The sequence below is a fragment of the Diplotaxodon limnothrissa genome, linkage group LG7 (assembly GCF_057381915.1).
Source record: "Diplotaxodon limnothrissa isolate DT_005_m linkage group LG7, D_limnothrissa_male_GT1.1, whole genome shotgun sequence".
In the NCBI taxonomy this organism is placed as follows: Eukaryota; Metazoa; Chordata; class Actinopteri; order Cichliformes; family Cichlidae; genus Diplotaxodon; species Diplotaxodon limnothrissa.
Genome location: NC_140602.1, coordinates 62,569,791 through 62,591,986, shown reverse-complemented (window position 1 = coordinate 62,591,986; position 22,196 = coordinate 62,569,791). Strand labels below are relative to the sequence as shown.

General features: G+C 38.6%; 2 protein-coding genes across 3 annotated transcripts in view; one reads left to right on the top strand and one right to left on the bottom strand.

Annotated features, from left to right (window-relative positions):
• megf10 (multiple EGF-like-domains 10) overlaps positions 1-10,907 on the bottom strand; it is a 49,003-nt gene extending 38,096 nt beyond the window's left edge. Inside the window, exons 1-5 of the mRNA XM_085358632.1 lie at positions 10,863-10,907; positions 5,382-5,517; positions 4,267-4,368; positions 2,114-2,214; positions 797-889 (exon numbers count right to left, since the gene is read on the bottom strand). Coding sequence (XP_085214758.1) covers positions 797-889; positions 2,114-2,214; positions 4,267-4,368; positions 5,382-5,500 — 415 coding nt within the window. The 5' untranslated portion in view covers positions 5,501-5,517; positions 10,863-10,907. The remainder of the gene's footprint in view (positions 1-796; positions 890-2,113; positions 2,215-4,266; positions 4,369-5,381; positions 5,518-10,862) is intronic.
• A 4,597-nt stretch (positions 10,908-15,504) lies between these two features.
• On the top strand, positions 15,505-19,609 carry LOC146629482 (chondroitin sulfate synthase 3-like). 2 transcript variants are annotated; one of them, XM_085358631.1, is made up of 4 exons: positions 15,505-15,722; positions 15,771-16,069; positions 16,458-16,741; positions 17,821-19,609. In XM_085358631.1, the coding sequence occupies exons 1-4, from the start codon at positions 15,505-15,507 to the stop codon at positions 19,393-19,395; spliced, it is 2,376 nt and encodes a 791-aa protein (XP_085214757.1). In that variant the 3' UTR covers positions 19,396-19,609. The 2 variants fall into 2 exon arrangements, with proteins under 2 accessions (XP_085214757.1, XP_085214756.1); XM_085358630.1 differs by having other exon boundaries at positions 15,505-16,069.
• Positions 19,610-22,196: the final 2,587 nt, after the last annotated feature.

Here is a 22,196-nt window from a genome sequence, read left to right as displayed (position 1 = left end):
TACACACACACAGACATACACCGCAGCAAAATTGTATTTTTGTTTGTATACTACCCGTTTTGTATTTCAGATGCTGTGTGTTTTTTGTTTTGTGATTTTCTTGTGAATGAAGTTGATAAGCACGTGGTTTATAAATATCACACAGTAAGCTATGTAAATCTTCCTTAATGCCTCCCGTGTTGTGCAGACAAAAAAAAGTGTTGGTGAAGTAGAGTCAAGTGATATAGTCCTGATGTCTTGCTGATAAGAAATGCTCCATGTGAGGAGAGTGCAAAATCCAAATCAAACAAAACTGACTCAAAACTATTATCCGTACTTCATGTCACCTTTAGCATTTTAGGAACTTGCTTTAAGTCAACATTTAGAGAATTAATCAATTGCTGCAGCCAGGTTGCACAAAAAGTCTAGTTGCTAAACTGGTCTGTTTACATAAAAAATCTGCCACCCACTAAAACCCCCCAATTCCCTGTGAAATTAAAATATATATATATATATATGTCTAAGGAGGACAGGTAGTTAAAATCCTATAACAAGTTCCTATGTAAGAAGATCTGATTACCAAAACTAAATCCATTAATTTCCTGAGTTCCTACATGCTCACGTTCCAACTTTTGACTTGCATGTGTTGTGACTGACATCAGTATTTTGGCCCTGCAGTATGTCTAGCCATTGGTGTGGTACAGTAAGACGAGAACAGTCTGATTCTCCTCTTGTGAGTTCAGAGTGTTTTTACAGAAAACCAATCCCACTCACAAAGTCATTATTGTGAACAGACAGCAACAGCTGGAGGACTTACCACTCGAGCAATTGGAGCCCCCCCAGCCTGGCTCACACTGGCAGGTGTTGGGTGCCATACAACGGCCATGAATACAGCTCTCTGTACAATGAGCTAGACATCGAGGAGACAGGGAGAGAGGCCAGGGATCAGCACGGTCCCCCCAAAAAATAACCCATCAAAACACATCTACATTAGAATTAGTCATGTAGTAGTAATCACATAAATGTTCATGTCAAAGACATAAATCTGATTTGTGAAATGGAAACTGGGACTTGCTATTCTTTTTTGAATGCTCTGTGACTTGACTTGACTTAACACTTTAAAGAGTTTTTGTGGCCAAAAACAGAATTGGACTTTTAGAAATTGTTTGCTTTTTCAATAAAATGTCAATGTTTCTTTTAGTTACTTTGTGTTTTCTACAGCTGACTGATTTAAAGAGTTTTTCAAGCAGATTTTTCCTCATGCAAACAAATATTTTTCTTTACAAGAAACTCTAAATACAGTCCTTGTAACAGACAACTCCCATCAAGACTATGATATATTTTCACTGTCCACTAATACCAAGCAAATGCCACTGATTTGAAAGATTATTACTCTTTTTAAAGCTGGATTTGCATTGATTAACCCACTTCAAACAAACAGATTCTTCTCTGACTTTACACAAATAAAAAGTAATAAATCCTTAATATAACTGATTCCTTCTCCAATACAACTTCCAACAGGAAACGGCATGTTGCCTAAAGTGTCTGGCAAATTAAATGTGATTCTCAGAGCAGCATGTGATGCTTAGGCTACTTATAAAGCAGAGTATTTTCACACTAGAACAAATTCCCCTATGAACTCCTGGGGGACATTAACTGTTTTCTCCCTTCCACCACAGCACACATAACTTTTTCATCACTAACTCTTTCCACCATGAGAACAGGCTGTCTTGACAGAAAGCTTCTTTTTTTTTTTTTACTGCTGTTACAATTGTTAGTTTTGCCAAAGCAACACCTGTCACTGCCTATTAAAAGGGAGGGATGTGGGTTGTGTAATAGCCTTGCTGGGAAGGTAAGTGTGACAAGATATTTGAAAAGAAATATTCATTACAGGATTTAATAAGTGTGATAAATGGCTGTAAGGAAAGTGTTACTAAAAGTTGACCTTAAGCAAAATCACTATTTGTCTCACAGAGCACTGAAACTTGCATAAGATGTCTTCCTGACTCTCTTAGTGTTTAAGGAAATAGCTTGAAATCCTCTAAAGCGATAGAAACATGGCTGGCTGTGTGTGTGTGTGTGTGTGTGTGTGTGTGTGTGTGTGTGTGTGTGTGTGTGTGTGTGTGTTACTCACGAGCACAGATCTCTTCTTTCTCATAGAAGCCTGGGCAGCACTGAGACTTCCTCCGGTACATGGTCTTGTTCCCACTACGATATGCTGTTCTATAGATCATCCTGCAGAAAAGAATTTAAGTCACATACAAAATTAGACACTGAGTAACCAATTATTTTGTTTTTCAGCTTTTATTATATTATTAAAATGTGTAAAGTGGATCATTGACATTAATAACCAAAAGCATCATTTAACTCTAACTCTTCTCCAAAGAGAGCAAAACTACTGCAAAATCTACTCTATGTAGTGTTACTAATAGCTCATCTTCCACTCTGAGTTGGGCTTGTGTATTAAAAGCAGTGAGTAAGACTAGAAAAACTCTATATACAATACTTTGAAAAAGTATTGTATATAGAGTGACCTCTCTCCCAGAGCTCCAGTTTGGTCACATCTACATGTGTCTTGTAGAGGATCCCTAACATTGTAGCCATAATGAAAGGTTTCAAAGTATGGACAGCAACATGTATTTTGGATTTGGATGGGTAAGTAATGCCACCGTGTAGGAGGTGAAGGACAAGAAATTATTCATTGTTAAAGCAAAGGTTAGCACCACATAACTTGCTTAAATAAACTACCACAGGTAAATCTTACATTTTGTTGACTTGGACAATTTAAAGTGCAGGGCCAGAGAAGTTAAGGTAGCATTAATTAGTTACATTGATGTTGTGTGATAACACTAAAGTTGACCTAGTATTTTTCCGATGTTGGGTAAATCATTCCTACAGTTTAAATGAGCCGCCACTGACAACCTGGGTTGCTGTGGAGAAGCAGGGATTGGTGCAATTTGTCCTGTAAGGCAGGATTATGAGAGGTGTGCTAACGTGTTGGTGCCATACTCTACCCTACCCTTCTGAAAGGTGTAAATAAATGGTGATTAGTGCATCCATTAGCCAAAATGCCAGGTAGTTGCTAGGGCCACAGTACTTGATGCATGTTCAATCATCCAGGTAAGTAAATCCCAAAAAGCTTATTCTGTTCTCTGGACGTAACTTTTTCAGTGGAAGAAATATTTAATCACTCATCCAAGTGATTTCTTCAGTCTCAGCTGACTGCAGGTTTCCCCAACCCTCTGAACAGTACATTTTAATGAAACAAGCTGAAACTAACACCACTGACTAACAATAGGGGTCAGTTTCTTTATCATTAATACTGTCGTGATGACGAGTGCCATTCATCGAGAGTTGGGGAATGGCTGCAATTACAGCACTGTAAGATATTGAAAGATGTACCCTTAAGCACACAAACAGTAATATAGTGAACAGTGTTAAGTGCCAGGAGGATTGTTGTGATTTATACATCAGGGATAACATGCAACCTCTGGCTAAGCGGATGGCGCAGCACAGAAGAGCTAACTCGTCAGGCCAGGACTCTGCGGTCTATTTACTACTACAGGCCAGTGGACACTCTTTCAGTGATGAGGATGTATCCCACATCCTGGACAGGGAGGAATGCTGGTTTGAGCAGGGAGTCAACAAGGCCGTTTACATGAAAATAGAAAGACCATCTCTGAATCGAGGAGGGGGCCTAAGGGTACATCTTTCACCATCTTACAATACTTTCTGTGGATGCAGGCAGGATTGGACACAAATATCGCAAAGGCAGGTGACAGAGACAGACAGTGGGAGCAGACAGTAATGGTCAGAAATTTGGTGGGAGCAGAATTCAAAAGAATAGTCTTGTTCAAGGCTCTAATTCCCAGATCCTCTTGTCTGCATGTTGACATGTCCCCGGGCAAAATACTGAACCCCAATTTGCATGCATTGGCATGTGACTGTCTTAATTGTTAGATAAAAGTGCTGTATGAATGTCAGTGTAACTGGGTGAATAAAAGGCTCTATTTAAGTTCCAGTCCATTTAGCATGTCTACATTCTTCTGTAAATTTTGTCTTTATTATTACAACTTTTATTTGGTAAAGGGGGTAAGCCACTTTCAGACCTTGTTTTTGACACTGGCAAATGAGACCACAATGAGGTAAATATACAGCGACAATGTCTGATTTAAATAAACAAAAAAAGAAAAACAACAGGGAAAAACTGTGGTACTGCCATTTAATCAAACCCATTATCACCACACATTTCCATACGTATCAAGTATCATTTTAATTGGTTCTTACCTGTGTTTGGTGCACTTAAACCAGTTGAGGATGTCAGTGCAGCTGGTGTAATAAATCTGATTAAAAGAATGGGCATATGACTCCTGCACTGTCACAGAGTAACTGAAACCACAGAAAGTGAAAAAAGAAAATGGATATCAGACATGAAACCAGTGTGTGGCTGATGATAGTTCATGACTGCCTCATTAATCGTCTCTGTTCAATTAGTTGATTTACTTCAAAAGAGATTGACACACAATAGATTGACACTCAACCAACTTTTATGTCCTTAAAATACCTGAGAAAACTAATTGCCTGTTTGTCCAAAAGCTTTGTTTTCTTAGAAGAGATAATGATACAATAAATAGTTTATAAGATTAAAAATTATAGGTCTTAACATCTTTATGCTATGCCTGCAGGGCAACCAATTGAAGTTATTGGCCTTCATATAGAAATATAATTATATATATAGGTGTCATTTGTTTAACAATGGAAATGCATATGGTTTCTAATATCTTGTGCAAACTGTTACAGTGCTGGATTTATATATTAAAGTGAGCCAGTCAAAAGCTCAGGTTTCAGCTTTCGGTTTCAGCAGAGAGCAAAAACTGAAAGTACTCTGCAAACAAAGTACTCTGCAAACAAAGTACTCTGCAAGTTTTGACAAACCTTGACAGAGAAACTTTTTGTGTTCAGCCTTGTTTTGAAGATATGTTTCTGCGTTATGAGGCTGAACAGAACAGATTCTCTGTAAGTCATGTAAGTCTCATCAGTAACCTCTACAGGTAAGTCTGTGTGTGCACAAGCTCTAGTAACTGTGTCTTTAGCATTCAGTGGAATGATGGTACTATAATTAGGGAAATGAGCGATGCTCAGCTTTACTGGGATAGTCCTGAACATAGAAGTTTTTTTCATCCTTGCAAATGGAAAAACAGACTGCTAAGTATTGACACTTTAAACACAGCTTAAGAAAGTTATCAGGTTGATAACACATTTCCACTGTTAGTGCATTAGCATGTAGTGTTAGTATCAGGGGCGTAATGTTACGGCGATGCTTAGTATAGTCTGGAGGTGGGTAAAGGACACCTAATGCTGAATGCCTTTATTGCCCTTCATGGGCTATTATCTTGACTAACCTCTCCCAGTGGCTGCAGACATTGGGATCCTCCAGGTTGAGGGAGGAAGCGATGCAAGGCAAGTTACAGAAGACTACAGTCAGCAAGACTGTCCTGTGGAGCAACAGTGATGTAGTCATCGCTGTGAGGGCTGCACCTTAAGACAAGGAAGAAGGAGAAAACACCATTTAAGTTTCTGTTGTCTGAAAAACATTCGGTAAACTCTGGTGATTGTAAGCTACCAACAGTCCCTCGGGGTATTTATTTATGCAATTACTTATTTCTGTACTTATGTCATTCTGAAATTTCCAAATCCAATATCATTGTCAATTCCTAATACATCTGTGCTTTACTATGTTTGTAGTCTATATGATCCTGTTTAATTTTGTTCTCGACATAATTGTTAAAAGTCAAAACCAACTACAATGTTTAGATTCTGCTGAGATCTGTACTTTTCTGTACTTTTCTCATGTACTTTTCTCATTTACCATTTACACTCTCAGGGTGTAAATGGTAGATAGAAAGCACTTAGATGTAAAAAGTGCTTGTGTGAATGGATGTGAATGAGGCTTTGAGTGCTCAAATAAAGTAGAAATGTGTTATATAAGAAACAGTCCATTTACCAGAAGTATGAACATGTATTTGACACGATTAATTATATTGTAACTGACATAATTTGACTTTAACATAGATCCTGTTTTAATCAGCTATTCCAACCAAATGCTTGAGATACAGAATCTGAACTTTTCAGCTGATACAGATGTGTACAAGATTGTTTGCCCACCTATGAAAATTTCTTTTGTGCAGGGAAACAACCCAGACCCAGTTTTTGCTAAATCACTGTTTGAGGTTTTCTTTCAAAATCTTTACAATTTTCTTTCCTCGTGGTTCTTTACACTTTGATGTGAACCTGTTCCCACCAAAGCATTCCCACAGCATAATCCTCCCACTACTGTGTTTCACTGTGGGGATGCTGTTCTTTGGGTTGAACACCTCTCCCCTATTTAAGCATAAATATAAGCAGTGTCTCTGCCAAAGAGCTCTTGTTTTTACATGGACCAAAGAAGGCACTTGCAGTATGCATCATCTTTCTCCAGGTTGTTCTTAGCGTACTATGGAAGGACTTGCAGCTCTCTCAATTGATTTCACATGCAGACTTTAAAATACATTTAACCCTTTCACACACAGTGGTCACTACAGTGCACAGCTATTCAAAGGCTGTTTTCTTGTATTTGTGTCAGTGTTGATAGTATACTTGCACATAAACCACTACATTGGACACTGGTGCGTCAATCCATACCCTGCCAGCCACTCCAAAGGTGATGTTGTCCACCTAAGTGGACATGTAAAAAACTTTGAAAAGTACATGTTTAAAAAAATGAAGGCTTAAAGTGAATAAAAATACTTAAGAAAAAAATCCTGATTGAGGTTTCATGCATGAAAGGGTTAAATGATTTTCTGACATCATTACTGGAAACTTGTTCTTGTTTTTAATATGACTCTTAGTTATTTTAATGTGGTTTTTTAATTTTAATTTTATTATGCTGTCTGAAACAGGTCTCTCTTGTAAACGAGATGTTGAGTCTTAATGACAATGAAGTCTCAACCGGTATAAAAAAAAGTTTTTCTTCTTGGTCTGCAATTTCACAATCCATTCCTGTCAGGGTTCTGTTCAATTCACTTCAATTTTATTTATACTGTCCTAAATCACAACAGTCACCTGAAGGTGCTTTATATTGTAAGGTAAACACCCTACAATCAAAGTTCTAGCGTCTTGTCAGTTGTTCTGACAAGTTGTTCTATATATAAATCTATTACATTGTGAGCAGCAACAAATTTCTCAAGTCTAAAAATTTATTTTGTTTTTGACAAAAAAAACCAAACAAGTTCGGCGCATGGTGAGGGATGCCAAACGCCGGTATCGGGAGCATCGCTTCCACCAGGGCGACACATGGAGCATGTGGCATGGATTGCTCACCATCACAGATTGCAGTTTAGCTGCTCCATCACTGAATTTATTCTCACCTCCTTTAACACTTTGGCATACTGCTGCCACTGCAAAGGACAAAGGCAGACTACAGCATGTAATCCACTCCACTGAAAAGGTGAATGACTGCAATCTGCCTTGCCTACAAGACATGTACTCCTTCATGCAAGTGAGACAGGCAATCAGGATTGCTACTGACTCTTCACCCGGGCATAAATTGTGATATTTCCCTTTTACAGGAGGTTGTGGTCCATCAGAACCAACACCTCATGGCACAAGAAGACGTCGGACTACGTAACAACACCCCCTCACTTAACATGTTACAACAACACACTTATTTACTCAGGCTACAATAACTTTCCCACTGGACTCAATACATGCACTTTGCACACCCCAACACACACACACACACACACACACACACACACACACACACACACACACACACACACACACACACACACATTTCTTAAGGTAGGTAGTTAGTATATATTCCTGATGTATTTATTTATATTAATATTTATTTTGAGATGTATATATTATATATATTGTAAATACCATATATTCTATTTCTGTACCATTGGTTTTTTTGCACCACAAGACCAAGATCATGGATGACTAAGCCACTGCAAAAAATGTACCACAGACACATAGAGGAAATCCCTGACATAAAGAAATCCTACCAGTGGATAGAAAAGGCTTGCTTAGAGGCCAGCACAGAGGCAATGATAATAGCAGCACCAGAACAGAGCCTAAACACAAGATCCAGACATTTACCAAAAGCAGCACAAGAAAATAGAGAAGTGCTAGGGGCTGAAAGAACTGCTGCTAGAAGGTATAGTCCAAATTGGTTCTTGCGGTAATAAGAGTATTAAGAGCCAGGCACAACACTGGAGGTCTCTATCCAGAATAGTGCAGTCCTAGGAACAACTAAGACAGTGCGCAGAACCCTCTAACACCCATGTCTCTGGTTGAGGACCCGAGCTCAAGGATCAAGCACATACCACCCCCAGAAGAAGATTTTAACATTACGTGTTTTTACAGATAGAAGGAAATTGTGAGTTACTTTTGCAAGATAAGTTTGCCGATGCACAAAATGTGCCTAAATAGAATACTTTAGGTAATAAGTTTATGGGTAACTTTTTTTTAATCTAACAAACAAATATAGATATGAAAAGAAATAAACTAAAATAGAAAACAGCTGTAGTCATGTTGTTTTTCATACATATCAGCATCTTCAGTGGGGTTTATTGTGAACATTTAAAAAAGACTTTTGATGAGTTTGGCTAGCAAAAAGTTCTCACGTTTACTCATTTTTATCAGTCTGATAGTTTAAAAGTGTGGCAGGGTGTGGTTTGTGGCTCAGCTGCAGGGGAGGAGTGGAGCAGTGGTGTCAGGGTGTGGTGTCAGGGGAGGCTGACGCACACCTCAGCTCCATCAGCTGATCATGTCTCCCATGTAAAAGATGTGCTGGGACCTGAAATGGTGCGTTGTGTGTATGTAGCAGCTGAAAAGCTGCAACAAAAAATCCCAAACAATAAAACATCTAGCAACGTGCAAGCTGTGTGTGTGTGTGTGTGTCCTCATTCATGTCACAAAAAGTTAATCAGATTCTCAGAAAAAATGAGTGGACATATTGTTATGTTTCCTTTTGTGAATGCTGTCTGTAAACAAATTAATGACAAATTATTTTAGCTCTAACTTCTGTTATCTGGGTTCTCGAGAAAGTTAGAACTCAAAATGTGCCACTTCTGCACAGGCACAATTCACACACAGTGATCACAAATATTTAATGATCTTTATAGCTACCCACCTTGCAAAACACAAACTTTATGATTCAACACCATGTGACACATTTAGAGGACATATGTAAATTGTACCAAAAAAGAAAGAACTGGGTTACAGTATACTCAAATGGGAAGGACCTGAGAAAGCGTTGTAGCCTGCAAACTCACCATTATTTTTTAACTTATTTGTAGTCAAACTGAAATTAGGCTTAAACTTCCCTTCAACTCTCCCCACCACTAACTATATTTAAAACACATAAAACAAAGTATCATCAGTTTAGCTAAACTAATAAATTTAGAATTAAATACTGAACATCAACCTCAACTCAAACCTATACTATAAAGAAATGGTGTAAGATCAGTGAATCAAAATTGTGCTAAACACTCATTCAAATTATCAATGGTTAAAATCTCCTTAAGAGTTTCTAGAATTTGTATAAGAGTCCAAATTAAGTACGGATGACCTTTTTTAATAGTACACAGACATTAAATGACTAGCGCATCACACTTCATGGCGGTGGTGGCCAAGCAAAATCTTTTGAGGTCAACACTTCTAGCCAGCCTTCTTTCAAAAATACTGGCTAATGGAGTAAGCCTACAAGATGTCTCTAGTAGCTGTATGGGTAGTAACATTGTGTCTGTTCAGGCAGTGTATTGGATACTGGAGCCAGTCATCTCTGATTTCATTCTGCTGAAAGTGGGCACAGCTGCACTGACCAATGCTGAAATCCTCCCCACCCCAAGACAACTGCACTGCTACGCACATAAGGGCTATGCTGTATGCGTGAAAGAGCTCCAGGCACAATGCTAATGAAATGGATTAAGCTAGGCTGCATAACTTTGATATACTAGCAGTCAGGCAGCACAGCATTGATGGCTCTCTCTATGCACAAAGGAATTCCAGAAAAGCAGATCTGCTGCTTGAAATCCCTGAAAAAAACAGTCAGGCTTTAGCGCAGTATTTATTTGCAAACACATGCAATTTTGACGTCAATTCTCTCTTTTTAGAATTGGTGTAAATGGAACTAAATGAGATGTATAAATATGAGCAGTCATATACTCAGTTTTCTTTAAGCTAATTAATTTAGAAAGTTTTTAAAGTTATAGCATCCAAGTCTGTCGTAGAGTTGTTTGTCGTCAGAACATATTTTCAGTACTGCTAGTGCAGTACTTTTGCCTTTTTACTCTTTAAAAACAAAGGAAAACAAAAGAAAACAAACCAAAAAAAAAAAAAAAAACAAAACCAAGAGAGAGTTTCGAAGCTAGGAGCTTTGTACTTTGATTTCACCTACTGTGAAAGTATTGAAGATGTCAAAGATAAGCATAGGTCTGAAACTCTCAAACGGTTCCTATCTGACCATTACTCAGTGTTTACAGCTAGTAACCTTTGCAGTTGGTGGTTTAAACCACCAAAATATGGAGATGGGTGATTTTGAGAGGTGCAAATTATTAAACCCATTGACATCTCTCGGTCACTATTTTTTGTCCTCCTTTTGCAAGATAGTTCAAATCTAGAGTTTAAGATTGTAAAACCCCAACAGCATTTAGGTCTATGAAAGACGTCCAAATTTAAAGCACAACAGGAATAAAGTTCAAATCTACCAGAAGAGCTACACTGAAAAAACAAACAAAAACATTTTATGTATATTTTTTTTCTATAGCAGATTCTTGTGCAGTCATTTACAGTTATTACATAAAAATATCACACAAATCAGTACAATACAATACCTTCTCTATGAGCAAAACACGATCATGCCACGGCTGTCGATCCGTCCTTCGGTGTATGAGGTTGATATGTCCAGTAGTTAAAAAAAAAAAGACAAGAAAAGGAAAAAGTGTTATCCCCCTGAAACCGCGTAAGAAATAAATCATAAACTGAAATTAAAATTAAAAATAACTAGTGGAAAGCGCATTAGTCGAATCGTTTTCTCAGATTTCTACAACGTTTCGTCGCCAGAACGATAAACTTTTCCCATTGTCAAAATACTGGTGACCAAGTATGTGACGTCATTGATGCGGCATCAACAGCATCTTTCTGAGGGTTGTGTAGCAACACTTTGACTCTGCTGCCACCTGCCGCAAAACACCATCCCATTAGAAACACACGATGAGTACGTCTCATCTACACAGAACAGGAACACAAACAGAATATACAATACAAACCAAGGACTCATAATAGCATAATTAAAATTTACACGGTATACTGAAATAAAAAAAAGAAAATGATTTTTTTTCTTTTACATTTAATTCTATTGATATAATTATTCTAAAAGATAACAGGGATAAAAGTAATATCCCAGTGGTAGAAGCTTTATTAATGTAATAAGGCCCCAGGTAAAATTTCTTGCTCAATAAATTGTATGTATAGTCTCTGTTGTCAGCAAATCAGAGAATGATGTTTAAAATTCAACACTTAAACAGCCTAAACCTAGAGAGTTGTTGGTTTTTTAGATTTTAAATATGCATTTTGACATTGATCAGAGTAAGTGGAGCATCACATTTATTTATGTGTTCAACAAATAAATATTAACGTTAATCATAAAATAAAGGAAACCTCATTGTGAGTAGATAGAATTGCATTGTTTGCTGTAAAAGGCAAAACAGTAATCTGCTAGTAAACAGTAAGCTGCAGATTAGAAGGAATGAAATTGTGCTTCTTGTTGTTCTAGACAAAATAAATAAGCTGTGCTTTGGTCTCCCTCTGCTAACCGTTGCCTTCTAGAGCTCACATATGAGCTTTTGCCTTTATAAAGATAAAGGTTGTGAAGTTGGTCATTTAAAATAGCTACGTCTTCTTTTTCAGTAGATTTCATTTGGAGTAATGAGACATTCAATTTTGGAAATCAAAGTTTGTTCTTCCCTTTTTATGTTTCAGGTTAAATTACTGCTATAGTTCTAAGGAAATTAAAAGATTTCCCAGTAAACACAGAAGCTGTTTTCATCAGTTATTTTGTGGAGAAAGAAGGACGCTATTCTCAACATGAGGTATAACAGCCTAATGCTCTAAAGCAGATAGCCCCTCACTTCTCCCTGGCTGGTTTTTCCCCAGTTTGTTTTCCCTCTGTCTCTCCATTTTGGTTATCGCTCTCTTTCTCACTCCCTCTCTGTCTGTTGATACGGAGTAATGAACTGTAGTCAGGTAGTGGCAGTACAGCTATTATGGAGTGATCCAGTTTTTCCATTTTAATCAATAATCATAATCAGGAATGCCCATAGTTTAATGGCACAATTTTTGGTTTAAACATATTTACATACCACACTTTCTTGTATTAGGGAAGGATTGCAAAGTTAGTCAAACAAGCATTAGAAATTTTTTTTTTAAAGAGCAACAGTAAAGAGTAAAGAGAGTAAATATTAAGGCATTACACTCGTTTAACTTCAGTAAGATGAATAGTGTTTCTCTTTTCCAGAAAAAAACTATCCTGTGACTCTTTTTCTTCAAACTTCCAGTACGATTTAAATTCCATGCTGTCTTTCAAACAAACATCAACATCTCCCTGTGTGCTAGGACCTCGAAAAACTACTGTGAAATATCTAAATGACCAGAAAATATAATGACAAAAAATATATCCATGTGTTTTTCTGACTCATTTTCAACTGTCCAGAGATTGTAGGGTCTAATCTCCTAACAACAAGTAACTGCAACAAAAGTTCTGTGTGCTACATATGCAGAGTGATTTCATCTCCTCCACTCTATTCAGAACTGCAGGGCAATGTGGCGGCTTCCACATTGCTATGTATTTTTAATGGATTAATTCAAAGTTTATGAAGGCGCATCATTTTCTTGGAAGATGTAATTGCATGCTGATCTGTGGTGGTTGTAGCTCAGGTGGTAGAACAGGACATCTACTGATAGGAAGGTTGGTGGTTTGATCCATGGCTGCATGCCAAATATCCTTGGGACATGCAAGATACTAAGCCAAAGTTGCACTCTGATGTATCTTTCGGGGTGTGAATGTTAGCTCGAAAACACTTAAAAGCAAAGAAGAATGTGCTTCTGTGAATGTGACATCCTGTATAAAGCGCTCTGAGTGCTCTGGGAGAGTAGCAAAGCCCTATATGAGAAACAGTCTACTTACCATTTAATCTATGTATATTTATGAGTACAGCATTCTTTTGTCTTTTAAATAACCTCAAAAACAATGGACTCTACATTCAACAGACTTTCAGTGTTTTTTTTCATAATTCACTTGTACCTGTGGAAATAAAATAAATATAAGAAGATCTATAAGAAGAAACAAAAATTAAACACTTCTTTTTGTTTGTTTTGGTATGTTTCACAGATTTGATTCTACAACTGAACCTGTATAATCATTTTCTCCATCTGCATTGGTTCTGTAGATTGTCAATAGCTTGACAGAAAAAGCTATGGGAAGGCATAGTGCTGGGCTTTTCTTAACAAAACACAAAAACTTTAATCAACATCGCATAATCTGAGTGGAAAATAAAGTGACTATATTTTAATAATTATATTTTTGTACATCAATCCAATACAGTAAGGAAGATTATCCATCCATCCATTTTCTTCCGCTTATCCGGGGCCGGGTCGCGGGGGCACCAGCCCAAGCAGAGAAGCCCAGACCTCCCTCCCTGGCGTTCCCAGGCCAGCTGAGAGATATAATCTCTCCAGCGTCCTGGGTCTGGAAAACCTCGCCCAGGAGGTGCCCAGGGGGCATCCTTGTCAGATGCCCGAACCATCTCAACTGGCTCCTTTTGATGTGGAAAGATTAATATATTTAAATCTGTGAGAGCCACAGGTGTTGTGATAGATTAAATACAGAAAACCTATCCGGTGTTCCAGGTTAACTGGTTGGATTTGTTTACATATTCCATGCTCTGAGTTCCAGATGTTTGATCCTGGTCTTCTCTCTCTGTCTCTCTCTCTGTTAGTGTGTCATGCGATTTGACAAGAGGTCTCCAGCTCATGCAAATATTATCTTCAGGCAACAATGAAATTATTATTATTATTATTATTTTTTAATCAAAAAGTCTTCTGCTCTGTCTCCTACCTCTGTCTTTCTATAACATAAAAAACGAGCCAACATTTTTTTTTCGACTCGTACCTCGAGTTGACTGACTCAGGAAACACGCAAACGTGATGTAAAAATTTTACGTGGGCAGCTGCTACTCTATATAACGTGATGTTATGGCAAAATTCTGCACAAAATCAGCAAATGTAGCTTGTTCCTCAGGGCAGAGCTACAGCAGCTTGTGTTTGCCCTCAGACTGACTGATCTAATTTAAAAATGTCAAACGGAATTTAAAAGGAATGAATCTTGACAAACCGCATGACACACTGACAGACAGAAGCCCATTCAGTAAAAATGACGAATCTGCGGATCCAACATCTGAAACACTGAGAGTGGAATATGTAAACGAATCTAACCAGTTAATATAAAAACCAGTTGGAACCACCTGGAACACCGGGACTATTACGAGGCTCCATAATCCGCAATTGCAGTTTAAAAAAAGAAAGAAAGAAAGGAAAAAAGGTCCATTGGAGTAAACGGAGATGACGCGACTCTTCCATTTAACCGATCTGCTTTAGCCCAGATCCGCTGAAATGAGACCAGATCCCTGCACCTCGACCATTCCATTCAATTTAACCGACCAGTTCCGCACGAATGAAACGGACTGCGCGATAGCACAGCTGATAATACGTTTATTTTTCAGCCTAACCAACTGGAATATTGCGGGTTTATTGTGAAGAGATGGTTATAAAATTGTGGCGTGGTAAGGTCTTATAATGCTCATGCACGTCAAATACCAGAGAAAATATATATATTTGTATGATTCGTCAGTCTACGGTGATAAAGCTTTTATTTTGTATTGGCAATCATTTTAAAAGTTGTTAGAGAAAAGGATACTTTCAAAACAAAAGTATTGACATTTTGTTATATTTGTTACTCCTTAGACCAATGTTAATTTTCGAAGGTTTTATACACCGTTGTAATTTGCATGTCGTGGTTAATCAGTTGGTTTTTATTAAAACAAACAAACGAGAAAACTATTGCTGCAAGTTTATGGCCATTTGCTTTTATTCTGAAAAGGAAATACGACTGGAAGTCGATTTGTTTTTGTTGACGGACGACAAGATAGCGGTCCCAGATGAGGACAAAATCATTTAACCCCCAAAGAAACTAAAATACAAATATTCAGTACAGACGTCATGGGACGGCTGGGGACAGGCTAACATGTTTCTTAATGTTGTGAAGGAAATGCCCCGCTACGTGACTTATGCTACTAAAACGGAAACTTCCTGCTCCATAGGGATAGCATGCTTCACAGATTAGCACCACCCTTACAGCGTCAGCAATCATACATTTGGTCCCCGTTAACCGCAGAACTGTACTCTTCGTAGGATACGAAAATGGCTGTTAAGTCCAGAAGATCGTGGACGACCGTGATCTTCGGCGTCTTTCTCGGATTCACAGCGTCCTCTTGGCTCATTTTACCTCAGGTTCTGGAAAGGAAAAGGAAAAGATCTGCCATGTGTTTGTACTACAGTGACTCCGCCGTTGCTATAGGTGCTGACATCCACGGGAAGTCCGTGTCAGTCAAAGATCTGGACAGTCCGGAGGAGAACAGGTTATTCAGTACGAAGAACAGCAGTGCACATTTAGGCAGAACCCAAAGCAAACCAAAGCGTTTCATTTATGTTGGCGTGATGACAGCCAAAAAATACCTGACGTCTCGAGCACGGGCTGTGTATGAGACATGGGCGGCTTCTATACCCGGGAAGGTGGAGTTCTTCTCGAGCGCTGGGTCTGGGACCGTCCACGCGCCTGCTCCCCTCCCTGTGGTTTCGCTGGCAGGTGTTGATGATTCCTATCCACCACAGAAGAAATCATTCATGATGCTAAAGTACATCCATGACCATTACCTGGATAAATTCGAGTGGTTCATGCGGGCAGATGATGATGTTTATATAAGAGGTGCTTATTTTGGGAGTGAATTTGATGCCAGTGCAGTTTGTTTATTTGTCACAGAAAAATGGAACATGCTATGCATTATGCAATATTGTGTCGCTTTAGTGAAAACAACATCTCTTTGAAATTACTGAGATAAATTAATGTAGTCTCATTTTAGGCAACCAAAGCTACGATTGTACACTTTGCTAAGTTGTTAATATTTTTCATCCAGCTACAAAGTGTAAAAAGAGTGTTTAAAAAAAAAAAAAAAACAGTGGGTTACATGCTTACATACTTTGAGTCTTTATCTTGAGAGATAAGTAAGATAAAGGCATGCACACATACACGTCTAGAATACATACATTTTGCCATTTTTGATAACAGTTATTTCTTACAACTCACTTTCTGCTAGGTGGGAAGCTGGAATTGTTCTTGCGGTCACTCAACAGCAGTCAGCCCCATTACCTTGGCCAGACAGGGCTGGGCACAGCTGAAGAATTAGGACGACTGGCTCTAGAACCCGGAGAAAACTTTTGCATGGGAGGTCCTGGGATGATCTTTAGTAGAGAGGTGTTACGCAGGATGGTCCCTCACATCAGTACCTGTCTAAGGGAGATGTACACCACCCATGAGGATGTGGAAGTAGGGCGTTGTGTACGACGCTTTGGAGGCACACAGTGTGTATGGTCTTATGAGGTAAGACTTGAATCTGCGTGTGTGTATGTGTGAGAGATTGTGTTTCAGGTCATTAGCATGTGGCAGATCGAGAAAACTTCACATGGGGAGGCAAAGGACGGGCAGAGGTGTAGGCAGGGTGGCACACACTTCTTCAGTGGGGTATGTGAAAATCCCCTATATGTACATGGAGTCAAGAAAATATCCACAAAAACACTTTAAAACTATTTGCTATATCATTCTTCTAAGAAAACAAAGACATTTTTTGAGTAGGTAGGTTTAGACTATTCGTTTTTACAAGTATTTTAAAGACATAAAAGTTGTGGTGGGCCTCTACAGCAGAGGGGCAGTGTGCCCCTCACACCCCCATGTAGATCCACCCCTGTTCTTAGCATATTGGATTATTTCTTTTTTGTCAGACTTCTAAAATCTGTGAGTGATCCTTCCAGTCAGTATTTTCCTATATATTCACAGATATCACAGATATTAATTGATATTTTCTTGGAGGTCACCCAACTGTACTGTCCCTCTGTGAAATGGTACCTTATCGTAGTGGAGTGGTTTGTGTGTCCCAGGGATACCAGGGGCTGTGTTGCCCTGGTAGGGTCTCCTATGGCAAATTAGTTCTGGTTGAGGGAACAGACAAAGAGCAATTCAAAAACCCCTATGTGCAGAGGATTGAGGGAACTGTTCATCCTGCCCGGGATAGGGTTGCTGGATCCCCACACTAGAGATTGGGACCGAAGAGGGTGCCCGAGGGCCCGGCTTTAGTCCATGGAGCCCAGCTGGGCCCAGCCTGAAAAAGGGACATAGGCCCCCCTTCCGAGGCCGCTTCCCGCATGAGGCACCATAGGCGTCAGGTGCAATGAGTGCTGGATGGCAGCCAGGACGGAGACCCTGGCAGACCAATCCCCAGCTACCAAGGCCAGCAAGCAATTAGGACATGGAATGTATTTTGTTTCGTGAAAGAAAAATAATTGTCTTGTTGTTTAACAAATTTGAATTGCTAATGATATATATCATCCAGCTCTAATCAACAATGTTGTGTGTATTGATGCTTGGACATCCATACTCTTATTACTTTTAAATTCTTTCCGTAGATGCAGCAACTGTTCTATGAAAACTATGAACACAACAAAAAAGGCTTCATTGAAGAACTTCACAGTCGCAAGATCCACAATGCCATTACGCTCCATCCCAACAAAAGTCCTGCCTACCAGTACCGGCTCCACAACTACATGCTCAGCTGTGAGATCTCAAGGCTCCGTTACCGCACGATCCTACTCCATCGTGAAGGCCTACATATGAGTTATCTTAGTGATACAGAAATACTGTGGGAGGACCAACAGCTGGGGTCTCCACCTTCCTACATGCGCTATGTGCCCAGTGAGAGAAATGATGTCACTGAGTGGGATTTCCTGACAGGCCAACATATTTATTCTGCCATTGAAAACAAGATGGCTAGGCAAAGCCTTGGAAAATTGCTTCGGACTGCCCTTGAAGACAATATTATACTAGAGGTCATGGAAATGATTAATGAAAATTCAAAGACACGTGGCCATGTAATTGACTTTAAAGAGATTCAGTATGGCTACTACAGGGTGGATCCAATACATGGTGCAGAATACGTCTTAGACTTGTTGCTTCTGTACAAAAAACACAAGGGACGTAAAATAACTCTGCCTGTGAGGCGGCATGCTTACCTTCAACAGTCCTTCAGCCGACCTTTCTTTAGTGAAGCTGAAGATCTAAATGTTTCAGAACTTATGGCTGCCATCAACTCTGAATCCCAATCCCTGTCATTCCTATCCAACTCTCTGAAGTTCTTGTCACCTTTCCAGTTCTATGAGTCAACAAGAGAAATGTGGGAGCAAAGCCAGAAAAAGATCAGCATTCTCGTCCCACTGTCTGGTCGCTATGGCACTTTTATTCGGTTTATGGAGAACTTTGAGAAAGTGTGTTTGATACCTAAACAAAATGTTCAGCTCTGCATCATTTTGGTGGACAATGTAAACAATAAGAATATAAAAAAGCATATTCATTTAATAATGGACTATAAGAGAAAGTATCCTAAAGCTGATATGTCTGTAATCCCCATGACAGGAAATTTTTCACGAGGGCTGGCTCTAGAGCTGGGTTCGTCACAGCTTGATAATGACACTTTACTGTTCCTCTGTGATGTTGATCTAATCTTTAGTGGTGATGCTCTGCAGCGCTGCAGAGATAATGCTATTCAAGGGAGACAGGTCTATTTTCCTGTTATCTTTAGCCAATACAGCCCTAAGATTGTGTACGGTGAAAAAGCCCCAAGTGAAAACAACTTTGTGCTCACCAAGAAAAGTGGCTTTTGGCGTGATTATGGCTTTGGAACCACCTGTGTTTTTAAGAGCGATTTACTAAAAGCTGGAGGTTTTGATACATCCATCCTAGGCTGGGGGTTGGAAGATGTAGACTTCTACACCAAGGTTATTAATTCTGGTTTAAAGGTTTTACGCAGTCAAGAACCAGGAATTGTCCACGTTTATCATCCTATCAATTGCAATTCAAGCCTTGAACAGAAGCAATATAAAATGTGTCTTGGGTCAAGAGCAAGTGCATTTGCATCAGCTGTGCAGTTAGCAGAGATGTGGCTTGAGAAACACATAGAGGTAGGCTATAACAGAACTTCATCCTGATACTTCAACTTTCCAGGACTCCTCTACTTTCTGTTCTGCTTAAACGCAGATAGCTATGCACTGTGGGGCCCAAGGCAGTCATGTCTCTAAAACTGAGTGTACTCTAACCAATGAAATGGTACTAGACACAGCTTAACCAGCAGGAGATAGACCAATGTTGAAGACACCAAAAGGAGATAGAACAGATCTGCACCCAATTTAGTGCAGAAGCAAGGCCAACTATCTGCTTCTTTACTTTATTCCAAACCAGCTGGAAAATTGGAAAAAATGAGAAAAATAAATATTTGTTATATGTAATAGCTAAATGTAGCTGATTGTTATTTGTACAGTTATGCATCACTCTCTACTAGTCTCCTTTTTATACCCGGATATAAATTAACTACTTGCTAATCTGGGTAAGTTGAGGAATTAATTAAATGACCCAAAGAACAAGTTGCATTATTCAAAATACTTGGCAATTAAAAAGTACTATCAGAAAATGAAATCAACAGAAATTATTGATATGGTAAGTGAGATTTGTAAATGCTGGAAGTTATTCATAGAGTGATATTTTACTTTGCTACAAGTTTGAGTCTGTAGCATAATTGTCGCCTACAACAATTATGCTGCCTACAACTCAGTGAGTCAGTGAATTAGATAATTTGTTGTTTCTCTCCATAAGTTCTCATTGAGCAGCATGGTGTGCTGCGCTAAACAATCTGTATGTATGTTTAGGTGAGCGATTTGGTACTGCTGTATTGATCTACGGTAAACTAATCTACCTTAATCTCCCACTGCAGTTTAGAAATAGGCTCGTGCAGAAGCTGAAGCTGAGCCCGTGTAGTTACTGTCTGTCCACATTTCTTGTATGCTTCTGTTCTAGAAATAAGTCCTGCTCAGCTGTCTTATTTCCAGTCTCAAGTCTAAATATAATGTTGCTTTCATTAATTTTAGAGTATCATAATTCAGCAGCTTCACTGCCATCATTTTACTCAATCAAAACCTAGGAAGATGCACTAAGACAGAACCTCATTCTCAGTTACCCAGGATGCATACAATAAATGTAGGCACAGCTTAAATCAAATACCAATGAAAAATGATATTATAGCTTTATAAATTAAAAAAAATTATTGTAAACACCAAAAGGACCCGAGACACTCAGCGTTGCACGTTGTGTGCATTTATGTACAACTGTGCCTTTCACTTTGCTGCCCCAGCAGCTTCCCAGTTGTTGCCACCTCCAACTCCAGCCTCCCTGGCACTACCCCCTGAACCTCCATCACACTTATATTTTTACATTATAAATAAATAAATAATCATTTCTGTGATTAAACCAAAGGTAAAGTGACACGCTGCATCTAAAGGCTTGAAAGTGGAATGCACTACCTACCAATAAATAAAATACTCAGTTAAAGGCAGGATAACCACTTTCACAATACTTTCTTATTCATGCACAAAAGATTTTTTTTTCTGCAAAACAAATCAAAAACATCTTACAATTTCAGACACAGCATTTATAAGCTTAGATAATTATGTGTTATAATGCACTTTAAGTTTGCCATGCAGCCAGATGGTGAGGTATTGTTTTATTAATTTGAAGAATTAAAGTACTATACTAACCAGTTTTTGCATTTTAAAACAGACATTTTAACTTTTGTACAGTTTAAGATCAATTTCAGCATAAAGTTTACAGCTCTCTGTAACTCTAGAGCTGATGTAAGCAGTAGTATTTATTATAAAAATGAGATTTGATTGTAAAATATAAGCAAATGTCTAAATCTTGTTTTAGACTGAAGTCCTGTTTCTGAATTAAATATAGGCTTTCTCCCCTGACTGATTAAGCAATGATTGGGTGACCTTTAAAATCATTTAGACATTTGAGGTAAATCTAGTACAGGGTTGGTTGAAAATTCAATTTTTAATTATTTCACGTTGATTTAATGATGTTCATGTGGAACTGCAAAGTTTGAATGCTGTTAATTTACTGGCTCTGAAATTTTTTTTATTGTTTTATTGACCATTTTTATTGTAATTATCCTTAGTGTAAATGATTGATTTTAATTCTTAATAGAAGATGTGTGATTATCCTTTATTGGTTCTATTTTTATTTTTGTTGTTGTTAAATGTGACTACAGAAGTCATTAGGACAGACTCTAGAAAAGCTGAAATTACACACAAATGAAAAACAAATCAACTTTTCAGTTTTCAAGACAGTGATCTGGAACCAACTGAAATTTGAGTGTCATTCTATTTCCTTCCTTTGCCCACTACAACAGTTAGTTTAACTTGCTAGTTTTTGCACCGTCTCAAAACAGTGCCCCAAAAGGCTCTGCCTGCACTGGTGGCAAAACAAAGCTCTCCACCAGATGTCACAGCTCCACACACAGTTGGTTTTTGAAGCTTGAAGTTGGTGATTTCTTGGCCAAGCCTTTTGATTGGTTGACTGATTATGCAGCACTTTCTGGTATAAATATTTTGAGCCACCCCTGTTCCTGTCAGTTCAGGCAGACCTCTAGCACCTGTAATAAAGCTATTTTTCGCTGGCGTCTTTCACGCATGGGATGTTCTTCTGATGGTGCATTCTGATAATGCTGCAGTTTCTCTTTGTATGTTTTCTTTGTATTTTGCCACAGAAAATTGTTGGGCTAAATAAAGGACACTTTGTTAGCCATGAGCCATTTTGCATGAATTTGTATCTACAATCAATCACAGAGATAATATTGTGTGTCATTGCTGCGTCTGGACTAAAACAAATCTGACCCATGTTTTTGACCCAAATTTAGTTTGTTTGGAATGTTTTTGTTTTTCAAATCCTGTGCCAA

What these genes read in the sequence shown, in the direction of transcription:
- LOC146629482 (XM_085358630.1), top strand. Translation starts at nt 15,505, where the DNA reads ATGGCTGTTAAGTCCAGAAGATCGTGGACGACCGTGATCTTCGGCGTC. An exon ending in TGATGATGTTTATATAAGAG is followed by an intron (nt 16,070 to 16,457) that starts GTGCTTATTTTG and finishes ACTTTCTGCTAG; the next exon opens with GTGGGAAGCTGGAATTGTTC. An exon ending in AGTGTGTATGGTCTTATGAG is followed by an intron (nt 16,742 to 17,820) that starts GTAAGACTTGAA and finishes TTCTTTCCGTAG; the next exon opens with ATGCAGCAACTGTTCTATGA.